At 39.6% G+C, this 15783-nt stretch overlaps 1 protein-coding gene across 7 annotated transcripts in view; it reads left to right on the top strand.

The window, feature by feature from the left end:
* The window catches only part of esrrgb (estrogen-related receptor gamma b), a 150010-nt gene extending 134847 nt beyond the window's left edge, over positions 1-15163 (top strand). For all 7 annotated transcript variants that reach the window (XM_037751110.1, XM_037751107.1, XM_037751106.1 and 4 more), the window contains 4 exons: positions 748-858; positions 1570-1731; positions 9706-9975; positions 13881-15163. In XM_037751110.1, coding sequence (XP_037607038.1) covers positions 748-858; positions 1570-1731; positions 9706-9975; positions 13881-14125 — 788 coding nt within the window. In that variant the 3' untranslated portion in view covers positions 14126-15163. The remainder of the gene's footprint in view (positions 1-747; positions 859-1569; positions 1732-9705; positions 9976-13880) is intronic.
* The last annotated feature ends 620 nt before the right edge of the window (positions 15164-15783 follow it).

The raw sequence follows: 15783 nt of genomic DNA, 5'->3' as shown, positions 1-15783 counted from the left end.
ACTTATACACTCTTCCATCTGCAACACGGAGGTATTGAACTTTCAGTTAAAAGGTCAAAAAATAAAGGAAACTCAGTTGTCCCAATTATGGTATATGCATGTATAATTACTAATACTAGGGGTGTAAATCACAAGTTTCATCATGATACAATATATCGATTCTTTGGTAAAGGGTACAATATTTACTGATCTCACAAAGTCTGGATTTTGATTCAATTCAGGGGCCTGCGATCGATATGAGACAATATCATATTTCATATTATATATTTAACACAATTCGTTAGATTTATACCAACTCACAAAAAACAACTAAATTATAATTTGTCAATTTTCTTACAGGGCTCATCCAGGCATTTAAATGAAAAACAATCTATTATTTTTAATTAAAAGAATAAATATAAAGTGAACATTTCAAAATAAAGGCGCATCCTAAAGATGATATGTATCGATATTTTCACTTTGCATCGATGATATTGGAACGTTGATCATTAAATCGATATATTGATACATCCTTAACTTGTTTGTTATTCCAGTTAGGAATATACTATAACCAGAAAAAACATTTCTGGGCAAAACTGTATATTATAATGAAGAAAACACTGAAATCCTTGAGATTTATGACTCAGCAAAATATATGCAATTAGTCTTTTATCATTAGTAGTTGTAGCTATAGTAGTAGATGTAAAATTGGCTTCAAAGTTTCTCTGGTTTAGCTGCCATTTATACATGTGTGATATTGTTTTGCAGGTGTACGTCTGGACCGGGTGAGAGGAGGGAGACAGAAGTACAAACGGAGGTTGGACCAGGAGAACAGCGCCTACCTCGGCCTCGGCATCCCCCCTCCAGCCAAAAAGCCATGTGAGTCACACTGTTTTGTTTTTCTATCTCACTCAGCTGAATGTTGCAGACTTGGGTGGCACCTTAGCATGACAGAAAGGCTTCATTTTGTTTTTATATCAAAGCCGCAAATACACAACGTGGGGCATTTATAGAAATTTATAGAAAGTTAAAAATGTATTAATTTTACAATGCACAGTGACATTTGTTTTAGAGATGGATTTTCACTGTCATGGGTTCATAACCAGGCCAACCTGCCACCTTTTTTTTGACTTTGCACCATATATTTTAACCTTCAATTCAATTCAAAATACTTTATTCGACTCTCAAGGGGTAATTCAAGGCAAGCGAGCGCGCAGACAGAAATACACAGACAATTCAATATCACATAAAAATAATTCAAAATTTAGAAGTATGTCAAATGTGTTAGAAAGGCATACACAGGCTTAATAGCAGCAATATCTGACAAAGGTTAAAGTTTAAAAGGTCAAAAGTGTTATGAGTCTATACGCAAGGTGAACTGAACATGCTAGACTATGTTTTGAATTAACACTTTGCAAATGTGTTGTTTATTAATTTATTTGTTGTAATTTCTGCACCCCAAGATAATCCAGCCTACATTTTGTTGTTATATTTTTTTTTTAAAAATGGTATATGCTGTCACCTAAAATCATCTAACAACACATGTCTCTCCTCTCTCTCCATGTCTGCGTCCGTCCTCCCGTCTCTCAGTGACAAAGATCGTTTCCCATCTGTTGGTGGTGGAGCCAGAGAAGATCTATGCCATGCCTGACCCCACCATGCCCGACGGAGACATCAAGGCCCTGACCACGCTGTGCGACTTGGCCGACCGCGAACTGGTGGTCATCATCGGCTGGGCCAAACATATCCCAGGTAGAGAAGCATGACTGCTAATGAACCGCTGTGTTGTCTGGGATGTGGTTTTCAGATCCTATTCGTTTCTTAATTTAACAATTTCAATCACTTAATAGATTTTTTCCTGTGTTTTGCCAAAAATCAATGGATGAAAACATACATTTTTTTCACTTTTTGACATAAGAAACATTAGGATTAGGATTATCTGACCAGTTTGATTTGTAAAATCTAAAAAAAATCTATTTCTAATGTACTATTTTGTAAGTTTTTATAACTAGAATCATGAAAGGTTCATTTCATAGGTAATATGCTGTTGGTAAAGCAAGGAAGTAAACCCACATTGGTACTTTAATTTGCTGGAACGATACAGTATGAGATTACTGAAGTAGTTCACTGACTGTTGCACACACGTAAACACCCCCCCACACACAGAGACACAGACACACACAGGATAATTAACATCTGCTACTCATCTGCACCTAAGGGAGAAGCTAGTCCCATATTCTAAAATCTAATCAATAAAGAGCAGCTGAAACCTTTGATTTGACTGGGTAGGGTGGGAGAGTCTGGGGGGGATCCGCCCCTATGTCAATGTATTCCATTTCAATCCCAGACTTAAAGAAAGCAATCCTCTTACTTACTTAAGGAGACTACACAGTAAAATTGATTTATTTAGGGAAATACTGATGGATTTCCCCGCTCCTTGTTGACGAATTCTTAAATAAGACTTGTTATGCAAATGTTCTTCTTTTCTTTTTTATCTTTATCAGTTGAAACAGACACTTTGGGCCGCAGTAAAGGGAGCGATGCATCTCATTGATCCAATCAGCTATAGTATATACAACATGTGGCCAATTCGACATTTTTTAATACAATGTAGCGCTGCAGCAAACAAGTTTCATTATCAATTAACTGCCAATTATTTTCTCAATTAATCAATTAAATGCCTATCACAATTTCACAGAGCACTAGATGAGATCTTCAAATGCCTTGTTTTGTCCCAACAATAGTACAAATACCCAAAGATATATTTACAGTGATATAAAACAAAGAAAAATCCTCACAATTAAGAATCTGGAACCAAAGAGTGCTCGATGTTTTTGCTTGAAAAACTACTAAAACAATTAATCAATTGTCAAAATAACGTAAACTATAATGCAATGTCATGGAGTAAATTAATCTCTCTTAATGATTAGACAACTAAACATAGCAAATTTAAAAAAAAAAAATCCTACATCTGGATTTATTCAGTGGTAGAAAGTAACAAATTACATTTACTCAAATACTGTACTTAAGTAGAATTTTGAGGTACTCGTACTTTACTTGAGTATTTACATGTTCTGATTCTTTATACTTCTACTCCACTATACCTCAGAGCGAAATATTGTACTTTTTACTGCATTACATTTATTTGATAACTTTATTTACTTTACAGATTAATAATACAAAATATAATCAACAAATAAATGATGTTGTCATACTGGATTAAGATAAAACTTTATTGATCCCCGGGGTAAATTCTCAAACTACCCAGCAGTATATAAAGTAGTTAAAACGAGCTCCACCTCTACCAGCTGCAACATTAAAGGGATGAACACGTTAATACATCAATAATTATAATCCAATAATATTATATATATCATTCTGCTTTTGGTACTTTAAGTATCTTTTGATGCAAATACTTTTATACTTTTACTGAAGTAAGATTCTGATTGCAGGACTTTTACTTGTACCAGAGTATTTCTACACTGTTACTGTTACTGAAGTACAGATCTGAGGCTACAGCCACACTAATACATTTTCGTTTTAAAACAGCATTTTAAAACGAAAATGATCTCTGTCCAGACGAGCCTTTTAGGGCCGTTTCAGAATTTATCTCCGTCCAAACTACCACGCCTGAAAACGCATATCACATGACCATTCACGTACACCTGGCATGCACTTGCCGGTGTAAACAGGAAGCAGCACTGGACACAGGAGTTGATGTAAAGCGCTCGAATAACAGCTTGTCTCCTGCACATGTAGGCAGTAGTAGCATTATAAAATGCAGAATTTAACTGCACTACAGCTGTTGGCATAGACAACAAGGTCAGCAACGCTTGCAACTCATTATGTTGAAATTAACCACTTGTGGTCGAGGCTGATGTCGTTGGTTTTCTTCCGAAAAAGGTTCACGTGATGGAGCATGACGAATCAGTGAAAGACACGTCATGATGTGTAAGACCCAATCAAGAAGCGAAACGTGGGCGTCATCGTCTTCGTTTCCGTCCGATCAGACTAAAACGGGCTCAGCAGCTTTTTCATACATCGATAACGCCGGAGTAGTGTGGACGCTAGGCATAAACGTAGCAAAAATTATCCATTTTAAAACGAAAATGTAATAGTGTAGCTATAGCCTGAGTACTTCTTCCACCGCTGGATTTATTCACTCATTTCGCAGCTGGCACAACACTAACCAGCTGCTTGGCTCTCTGGTCTGTCCATGGTTAGCTCTAATCACTGATTTGTCATCACATTTACATTTAATGAATGAATTTGGAGTAGTTGAAGGTGTGTTGATACCAAACACTGGGAACCTCAGAGGATTGACTTTACAAAGACACGGGGGAGCTGCGTGGTCTGATTAGGAGATCTGGCTTTAGAGGGACGCCGGGGTCCGAGGCATTGATGCTGTCTCACCACTGGGGAGATGCTTTAACAGGGACAAAGGGTGTTTTTTTGTCCCTGGACCCCTTTCATCAAACATCTTGAGAACACAAATATTGTTTTTAATTAGCTTCTTTAAAATTGAATTCAGGTGTATTTTTCATCCACAATCAAATTCTTCAATTTGATCATAGCTATGGGGGGGGCGCAGAAATTAATTCAAGAAATTTACCGTCACATTTTCACCGTCATTCTCTATGTATAATTATTGATCTTGCATGCAATGTAGATCTAAATCCAGACCTGACAGAGTTATTAAAGGGGCATGTGACACTCTGGGGACATTTTACCCGGGGCCAGCGGGTCAGAGTGTCACCGAGTAACGATTAAGACAAAAGGGGTCCCTCCAGTTTAACAGTCCACTCCCACCATTACACTCATAGCCCACTGCGCAAATGGCCTTAACGATGAGGTAATAAGAGTCATTACTGCAGATCGCTCCATTAATGTAAAAGTCCTTCAGCATCCAGATGTGGAGGAAACATGCAGCGTCGAATAGCTTTTCTGTTACATGCGTCATTTTGAAGGCTTAAATATTTGGCTCACGGCAACTTATGATGTGCACAAGTTTACTTTAAATATGAAAGCAAATATTTGTACCAAATATAAATTAGAAGCTTTCAAAATAAAACAATTAGAACTACACATAAAATAACACATTTGGCCTTGTTGGGAGACGTGGTTTCCCCGTGCGTTTTAAAGTTAAACATGTTTGAGAGGAAGGCTGTAACTCATCGCAAGGCAGCCATTGATTGGCCGCTACACACACTGTCATGAAAAGGGAAACTGAATCGCTGCATGGTTGTCAGGAGGTCAGAGGTTGCCACTCATTTGTGCAGCTGTTAACACACACACACCATCCCAGAGACATGTAAGCGCACACAACATGTGTAGATTTATATTCCAGGCCCTCTGGTATTTAGTGTTCATTCAGTTCAGAATCACTCTCTTCCTCTTTCTTCTCTTTTTTCTGCGTCTCACACACACCGACTCTCTCTACCATCGTATCTTTCACACACTCTCTCTGGCTTCCTTGTTCTCTCGCTCCCCTGACTCCCCCCCCCTCCTACTCCTCCTGCTCATATAGGGCCCTCTAGTCTCATTATTACCTCTGTCTTTTTATTAGGCCCATTAGGGCTCTTAGGAGGCCTGTAATGATACTAAATGAATAGAGAGTGAACTGCTGTCTGTTTTAGACCTAGCTCTCAATGACAGCTTCAAGCTTCACTGCCAACCACTCAGTCTCTTCATTGTACTGAATAGGTATTCAATTACTTATCTGATCTGTACCTGTACTGTACTGTTGCATAGCCAGAGCACTCTTCTTCTTTACTGCAAACAATCACTAACATCCCACGGTATGCTGAGGACTTATGGAAAGAGACACAGGGTTATACTGTTTAATCATAATGGTACATGTAACGTCATGGGGTGTTACATGCAGATTTACAGTCCTAGTAAGTAGAATTGAATCCCAAATTCGATTCACCATCACTTAATCCAGCTTTACAGAGACAAAAATGGACTTTGACACTGGATACCAGGGTTTGCATCACGAGTTCCAACAAAAACCATTAAGGTTGGGAGAAGATCGTAATTTTGGTCAAACGTTAAAGTTACTGTACCCAAGAGCTATGAGTGCCTAAACATAATAATAATAAAGGTTTTTATTATGCATTAGTTGCCATACGAGTTTTTGCAATTTGGCAAATATGTAAATTAACAAAAAGTACTCATTAGATTGATAGAAAATGTAATCAAAGTGCCTTTACATTACTTTCAAAAAGTATTCGCTGTTGCAAATTAGTAAATTAATGTCATTTCTAGAAGAAAGAGTTGGTTTTACTCTATAACAAAACACCATGCCATTAAAATGCATAATTTCTGTTTAAAACAGCATGTATAAAGGAGCATATACAATAACTACAAAACGGAGTTAAAAACCAAACCACAGGAGCCTACATGACCTCTGGCTTCATAATCTACGGGCTCTGCACCAAGCCTCCAGGAAGTGTGCCGGGCTTTGAAGCAAATTTTCATAGTGGCCAAACGGTGATACTACAACTTATGTGTCCGTCACGTGATCGCCGAATGATCCGGGTACTTTATTACTCGGCAGTCGAGCCATTTTGGCTTCATGTGCCACTGAGCAACTCTCATATGAACTGGGCCCCAACTCCAACGCTGTATCCCGTTCTCTTTATACATCCATGGGTGAGATAGCAACAGACACTTACATACCCTGCTTTCTCTTTAACGGAAAATGATCAATTTTGAACCAATGCTTTGGTAATTCAGTTCTGTTCTTCATCATAACTAAATAAAGCATTCACTACAGCTAACCTAAGATAGTTTGCGGTAACTAGCCTAACTTAGCAGAGTGTCAGTAACTGCCATCTCAGTGAATTCACACAATTTGGTGTTATTAAGTTGCCTTTAAATCACATATTTAAATGTATCAGATTGATTTTTTTTTTTATTACGTAAAAAAGACAGAGTGCGTAATTTTTTAGGTATCATATAAAGTCTATGAGAGTGATTTCATGAGGTGAAATAATCAGTTTTAAAGGTATAAAATGAAGGAATTACAACCTTTCTATGTGTTACACAGTTTGCCTGCCAGCCTGTAAACTTTAAACTCTTTTGCCTTAATATATCCTTTACTACTCTTTGCCTTTGAAGGGCAGAATAGTAGATAATAATTCATTTTCTCACAGCGCAGTTAAAAACCTGTGGTACCTCTTGTCTCTGTTCATGCTTTTTGTCATCACAAGGGGGAGAAAGCTGCAGAGACGGAGACAGAGACATCCCCCCAGTTTGCTCAATATTGTGTCATGTTTGGTCAAACGGCAGTAAATCAGTAGGGTGAAATATTGATATTTCATCAGGGGGAATCACCCTCCGCAGCGACACTTAACTCAGCCACCTCCGGGCGACACACCTGAAGCTCCGGGGCGACCCCCAGGGAGACAGGAAGTCACTCCATCGCTTCAGTAAATTGAGTGGAAAGAAAAAAAAAAACACACTTGGCCGGGGAAAAGAAAAGAATGATGAAGAGAAGGAGGAGACAGCTGGAGAGGGTGACGCATCTTTCACGAAATGTTTAAAGAAATGCAGAAAGAAAAAGTTGAATACATAACAAAAGAAATAGTGGTATAAAACCGATTTATTAATTCTTTTAATAAGGTAATAAGCATTATTATTTTGTCTGAATCATTGCTCCTTTACATCAGTTTTTCTAACTCAGTTAGTCACTGATCCTCCCTCATTATTCTAAATACACCATATGGGATTAAAGCCATTAATTTTCTTGTCTTTTGGGGATGGAGAGTACATTCATGAGTTCCTGATGCAGCCTACAGTATCTACATCCAGTGATTTCGTAGTCGCTCCATCCCCCCACTAAACGTGTACCGGATGTCCTCCATCAACTGACTGTTTGTCAGATCTGAGGCTCGGATCGATCCCCCTTTCGCATTTGGTGGACTGATTACAATCTACTAATCAATGACACCCCCAGCACTCTTTTCTCTCTCCCTCATTCTCTCTCTCTCTCTCCCCGTCGTTTCTCTATTTGCTTGATAAGAACCGTCGGGAGGACCTTCTTTTAAGTCAACCTGCCCCGTTCCCATCCATACAACCTCAGATTTAAGTAAGCAGAGTGGTGGGTTCAAGGCCCCCGGGTCAATACCCCCCAATCACCTTCCTATTCACTACAGAGCAGTGAAAGGTATTGTGGCGCTTGAGGTCCTTTCAGATGTCCGTCTGTTTGATGTGGTGTGTGTGTGTGTGTGAACGTTAGAGAAGAGAGTTGACGGCTCGACCTCGAGATCTGGGATGGATTGTTATCTCGAGTGCAGAAGGTTGAGCACGAGAGACAAAAGGATCAAGAAGGTGTCCCATCGGGTTGAATATGTTTTTGTTTTGTCTCACCTTTGCTGGATTGAAACTCTTTTAAATACTTTTAAAGAGAGTTCCAGTACGTATGTTTATGACTGACATAACTTCATGTTATAACTAGCTCACACAGATCAGTATCGACCTAAGACCAAACACAACTCCTCTTAAATGCACTGTGCTTTATTCCCCAAACGTTTTCCGCCATCTTGCCTTCATCAGGGTGGTATCTGAGGGTTTCTTTGTATGTAGTTCATCAATTAGTCTGGTGACCAGGGTTATTATAGTACACTGAAACTGAAACGAAAACGAAAATAAGCAGTGAAAAATAGTTTTAGTAAATAAAAAATATATCCTTTAAGAAAATCCATTAAACTCTACAAAAATAGCTTCAAATATAGCTCCTACTTTAATCCTTTCAATCTTAAAGTACCTAATTGATTAACTTTATAGAAAGAAACAGTTGTTTGAGTAATGAGTAAGGGATAATGTACAGCGAAATAAACCCAGACAGGGCGATGCGGCAGCCCGACGTCCTGCATCGCCCTGAAGGGATTTATTTCACAACAATGACCTGCTCGCTGTACATTATCACACTTATTACACAGCTACTTACTTAAGAAATCAATAATTTGACACAAAAATGGTCCTCCAAAATCCAAGATCAGAACTGTGTCCATAGCAACGGTCTGTTATACATAGCGACGGTCTATATAAAGAAATAACATACCGTAGAACGCTGTGATTGACCAAACAGAATTGAGTATATTCAACAAAGCATAACAACAAAGTGTGATAAAACCCGCTATATTGGAGTAGAATTTTGCAACTTATTTGATGGATACCTTCATATTATGACAGATGGTGACACAAACCAGAAATAATAATCAAGTGACTAACGTCCCTTTAGTCAATTTTAAAATCCAGAATTAATGTTTTTTGTTATGAAGAAGAATTAATTTAGTATTCTGTCTTTTCTCCCATGACCAGAATAAGAGATGGTTAGGTTTAAGAGTGGATTTGTCCTCACTAAGCGGCGTCTCATGTGCTTATGTGGAGGCTTGCAGAGGGCTGACTGTCGACGGTTGATGGTTGAAGCAGCCCGGCTCATGTTTCAAAGGCCTCCATACTTGACTGATTTATGTTCTTCCCTTAAGCCACCACATACAGTCATCGGCCTCTGTTTCAAGTTGGACTTCTCCGGGGATTATACAGGGCTGTATACACAGCCCATAAAACATATTGAGGACTTGAGTCGGCCGATTACAGTGCTGTGAGGTTAATGGGTTTATCTCGTGATTCGTCATGTTGCTATACGGTGTGAGTGCAGCAATACCTGGAAAGAAAACCTCCCAAAAAAAATAACACATTTTCTTTTCAATTCTGTAGGTTTTTCCACTCTCTCGCTGGCCGACCAGATGAGTCTACTGCAGAGCGCCTGGATGGAGATCCTGGTGCTGAGCATCGTGTTTCGCTCGCTGCCCTGCGAGGACGAGATTGTGTACGCAGAGGACTACGTGGTTGACGAGGAGCAGGCGAGGATCTCAGGCCTGCTGGACCTGCACGTCGCCATCCTGCCGCTGGTCCGACGCTACAAGAAGCTGCGCATGGAGAAGGAGGAGTTTGTCACGCTCAAAGCCATCGCCCTCGCCAACTCAGGTATAGTTGACCTCTGATCTTTGAACTGATGCAGTGCAGCCAAATATTGTTTAAACCCACAGAACTTTATTTTACATTGTGGTGGAGACAAAAAAAATGTTTCAAGGTATACCAAACATTTTCGGTAGAATTTTAGGGAAATGTGGGAAGACATCAAGAATACTTTTATTTGATGGAGTCTTGGATTTTAATTTCACTCAGTGTAAACATTATATGGCATTAATGTAAAGCTGGAACAAGATAAATGTTTAATATGATTTGTTTTTCAACCTTAAAGTGGAAATTAAAGGAAATGTAGAGTTGAAAATATTCAAGAGCTTACACTATAAAACAGAGTGTGTACATTAGATTGCTTTTGGTTTAGGTACTTGACTGTTATTCATTTTTTTATTTATTTACCTGGAGTCCCCATCCGGTAGTAATTACTCTTCCTGGGGTCCGTACAAAAACACTACATCACAATGTAAAAACAAATATATAATTATTAAAATCCAAAGAAAAACAAACTAACTTCAACCAAAACAAAACAAAAAATTATAAATCAACAACAATAAAACTGCTAATGACAATAATAACAATAAATTAGAAGTAAAAAATTTAACAAAAGAAAACTACAAGAAACAAATTAACAACAATAAAACTGCTAATGACAATAATAACAAATGACAAGTCAAAAATGTAACAAAAAACAAACTTCAACCTAAACAAAAAAAACAATAAATCAACAAGAATAAAACTGCTAATGACGATAATAACAACAAATTACAAGTCAAAAATGTAACAAAAAATAAAAGTAAAACAAGCAAACTATAAAACTAAAATGAACAACAATTGAACTACTAATGACAATAACAAAAAAAAAAGTACCCACACCTTAAAAACATTCGATACAGCTCAAATGTTTTTAAATTATATATTTAAAGAAATCATCAAGAACTTGTATTTTTATTGTAAGTTGCAGTCAAATAGCCTTTAATTTGGTGTCATGAGTCAACAGGAAGGTACATCTCTATGTTAAATCTTAAATAAATCTCGATAGTTGGCATTTAATTAAAGCAAACAAAGAAATAAAACAAAAAAAATGTCAGGTGATTGTGTATATCTGGTGAGCCGATCACTTCCACGCTGAAGGATAGCTGATAAGAGGGGACAAAAAGGTCAGGAGCGTGGTTGTTTAATTCAACACTCCCTATGTGTGTGTATGTGTGTGAGTGTGTGCATCTATATTTTAACTTGTGTGCACATATGTGTGTGTGTGTGTGAGTGTGTCTGTCACATTGCGCTCTCATTCTCTCCATCTCCATAACAGTGGCTGCCAGCGCGCCGCAGCCGAGGGAGATATATTTAGCATTTCATTAGGAAAACAGGGGCTGTCAATAAAATGTGTTAAGTGGAGTGGAATGAGCGTTGGGGAGCGACGGGCCTCGTTTGTTCCAATGTGAAGATGCTGCGCCCGTATCGACAGTTTGCTTTTCATGAGGCCGGGGCTGTCCCCCACTAATCAATGCCTGTTAGGAGTCTTTTCTCCTGCCTGACTGAAAAATGAAAAATGCTGAGCCCAGAGCTTTAGTCTTCTGATGACAAACTCTCCATGGGAGAGTGGAGAGAGGGGAGGATGAATGGGGAGGGGAGAGCTGGAGGGAAGGAGAAGGAGAAAGGAGGGGGGGTGATGGAAAGACAGGGATGTAAAGGTAAGGGAGAAGTGTGAGAGAGGAAGGCCGGGGTTGAGAGGGAGGCTCAGCGAGGGCGAAAGGGCAGCTTCGGCTCGTTTGAACACAGTCTCGGAGAGCTTCGGCTCCAGGGGTCCTGTGGGTGTGACAGCTGTGGAAATTCATGGCCATTGATTTTGTAATTAGCGGAGTATCGACGGGATTGACGCCAGGCTGCTGACGGATTACATGGAAATTGTTTCTTCAAAGTTAGTTTTGCATTCCGCCCCTAACCTCCTTCAACACACACACACACACATGAAAACGCTCTCCCCATGTGCATTTACACACACTGACACACATTTGAAAACATATTCTTCCCTCTCCCCTCCTCTCTCTTCTGCTGCTTCACACATACACACACACACACACACACACACACATATGCTCGCACAGCCAAACGAGGATCAGATCAGTATTAACATGAAGGTTTCAAATGAAGAGAGCTGGAACACATGTGCGGTCCACATAGCCTAGTTAATTTCCCAAGATAGAAACGCAATTTACACAGAAGGCGACTGGTAAAAGAGACTTAATCAGTCAGTTAGGAACATAATTAGCCTTGTACTTTCCTTTTTTTCTGCCTCATTTACATGTTTATACACGGTCTTACTTCACTCCACAACTTTCATGACACATAGCAGAGCTGATCTAATTCACTCACACTTCAATCAGCAGCCGCGTTCGGTTTAACTCCAGTAATACAGTACATTTAGGACGAGATAAGTCGCTCTTATTCTGTTAGATATCATACCGAATTCCCATTTCGTTGTGCACAATCGTATCTATCAGTTAATGAATTGTGGATATGATGCGTACACAGATTAGACCCGACACTGTAAGTCTGTGCAGTGAAATTGGCTGAAAGCAAACCACTGCTTGTCCATTAAATCGCTCTCCGTCAGCTTGTCCTTTTTCGAGGACAAGCCTGTGTTTTTTTTTCCCTGACTTGTAGACTTATACACAGAGAGCAGTTTTTAATAAGTCTCAACTGGTTTTATTTTAGAGCCTATACATAAGGGGGCCAACTGCTCTTTCTTATGGAAATGAAGGCCATCTGCCGCCATCATTCAGCTGAACGATATCCTAGTAATGCAGCCATCTGAATTCATTAGCAGGGGGGGGATGTATGTGGTCCATGATACCAAAAGAAATGAATCTTTTTCCTGTCCCACCGTATATTTATACGGACCTACAGTACCTCTCCCTCTCGGTCCCTAGAGTCCTGGCCACGCGTAGGCATTTATTTAAGGAGCGTCATTAACTACTACCAAGAGAAAACCTCTCTCCAAAATTGCATGTTTGCAAAGACAGGCTGCGGAATTTAAAGCCAGCCGATGCTGCTGCGAAACATCGGGGTTGTTGTTTAAGCTGGAGATCAATAGAAAATGTTTGCTTTTCATTTAATACATTTAATATGTTGCTTTAAAATATGAAAAATACAAATTTGGGCTGTCAAAGGTAACGCGATAATAACACGTCAACGCAAATTTCTTTTAACTCCACTAATTTCTTTAACGCATTAATGCAATCGATCTTTCAGACGGCTCAGTGGGCGCAGTTTTAAATCTAGTATGGAGATACTGGCATCATGTGAAACTAGAAAACCTAGGGAATCCATTGGTACCAACCATGTTGAGGTTAAATAACACTCCAAACTTGCGCTACATTTTGGCAAGGAAAAACTGGTATGGCCATTTTAAAAAGGGTCCCTTGACCTCTGACCTCAAGATATGTGAATGTAAACGGGGTCTATGGGTACCCACAAGTCTCCCCTTTACAGACATGCCCACTTTATGATAATCACATACAGTTTGGGGCAAGTCATAGTCAAGTCAGCACACTGACACACTGACAGCTGTTGTTGCCTGTTGGGCTGCAGTTTGCCGTGTTATGATTTGAGCATATTTTTTATGCTTAATGCAGTACCTGTGAGGGTTTCTGGACAATATTTGTCATTGTTTTGTGTTGTTAATGATTTCCAGTAATAAATAAATACATACATTTGCAGAAAGCAGCATATTTGCCCACTCCCATGTTGATAAGAGTATTAAATACTTGACAAATCTCTCTTTAAAGTACATTTTGAACAGATAAAAAATGTGTGAAACGCAATTAATCATGGACCATCATGTTAATCGATTGACAGTCCTAATAAAAACTTTTCTTCCTTCCCCGCCATCCTTCTCGCTCCAGACTCCATGCACATAGAGAACATCGAGGCCGTCCAACGGCTCCAGGATTCTCTCCACGAGGCCCTGCAGGACTTTGAGGGCTCCCAGCATCCGGAGGACCCTCGACGGGCGGGCAAGCTGCTAATGACCCTGCCTCTGCTCCGTCAGACCGCCACCAAGGCCGTCCAGCACTTCTACGGCATCAAAATGCAGGGCAAAGTCCCCATGCACAAACTATTCCTGGAGATGTTGGAGGCCAAGGCTTGACACCTGGGCCAGATGTTTGACAGACAGCTGCATCACCCGATGGGAGGCGAGGGACAGCCCGTAAAAAGATAAAGATGGTGTGCCAATGTGACGGTGAAAGCTTGGACTACTGAGTCAATTTTAACACTTTTAAATGGTAATAAACGTAAAAAGAAAAAGGGACTTGAAATGGTTTTAAAAAGGGTGAATATCAACCTGACTGACATGGGATCATGTGATGTATATAAAGATGTTGTGTACAGAAATCAGGCAACCGAGGTCTTGTTATAACCAGAGGCCCATTGCTCTATATCACCTGAAGCTTCTGTGAATTTGTTTCTTATCTTATTTTCATCTCAAAAATGGAAGTGTGTTAATATAAATGTCCTGAAGAACTGTACGGCTACGTAGCCACATTATGTGTTTCTTTATTTCATATTTTCTAATCTCAGTTGTTAAAGCAATAGTCTCTAACTGGTCTACATATAATATGTGTACTGTATATTGTGTGAAATTGCACTGGGCGGCGGGCGGGGGGGGGGGGGGAGAATTGTTAGACATATTCTTATATTCGTCATCAAAGAAAGCGGTGCCCGCCATGGGTCTGTAAGATTTCCTCGTAATATATTTACCTCGTAGTAGCTTCATCGACTCAGCGGTTGTAGTCAACTTGGTGCTGACAGAAGGACTATGGTTGGCTGGTGATCATAGTTCACAAAGAGTTTGCACTAAGCATCTATGAATAACGTGGCAATAATGGGGATTGTACTTGTAGCCTCTGAGTCTCAGTCAGTGGTTTTTTGCTTATAGACACTAAACTCCCTCCTCACTCCTCTCTGTTCAGTGTCCTACACAAATATCGGCAACTAAGCAAACTGTGAAAAATACACATGATAAGCTATATTCTGTAAACTGTATGGCTCGTTAAAAAAAAAATGTTTATTTTATTTAAATACACGTACAATAACAGCAACATCTATGCAATTTAATGCAATCTAAAAACGCTCTGTAATGCAACCTCGTATAGCCCTGCAATAAATACTACCTTTGTGACGTTTATAATGTTCAGTTTTTGTCACATAGGTGCTGATTCCACTCCGGGGTCCATAGTTTGTGATGGTGCGGTGTTAGATTGCATTATATTGTATAGGTTTAGCTTTTTCTCATATCCATCGCCCCCTTTTTTTAGGTTGTATGCTCAAACAACAAGTGTCACTATATTGATAGCATCAGTTCCACAGCTGTTTGGTTTTGGTCAAAGTCGTGTGTGATACCAAAGTCTGCATGCCAGCCCAACACGTTCTCATCCCCCATTGTAACGTGAAAGTGAAAGTTAACACACTGGACAGGTGTCTTTTCGCTCTTTAAAGTACGTCACCACACTCCCAGCGCACTTTCTCTGAGCGGTTACATTGGATCGGTTTACATTGTAGTTAGTGGAAAGCCTGGTGCGTCTCATAGGTGTTAAAAGGTGCCTTGTGCAGCGATATCGCACGCCAACAGCCGTGACAAAGCATCATCTGAACTTTAAACAATTATTCTGATCCTGTGTTTTGTTCTCAGTGTGGACTACAGGTTAAATATTATGGCTCTGAGAGAGCAAGTATGACTCTAACAGAATATTTGACATTGTGATTTCCAAATAACAACGGCCTCATGTCTTCATGAATGGCAATATT

The sequence above is a fragment of the Sebastes umbrosus genome, chromosome 18 (genome assembly GCF_015220745.1).
Source record: "Sebastes umbrosus isolate fSebUmb1 chromosome 18, fSebUmb1.pri, whole genome shotgun sequence".
NCBI lineage: Eukaryota > Metazoa > Chordata > Actinopteri > Perciformes > Sebastidae > Sebastes > Sebastes umbrosus.
This window is presented reverse-complemented; position numbering and strand designations above follow the sequence as displayed.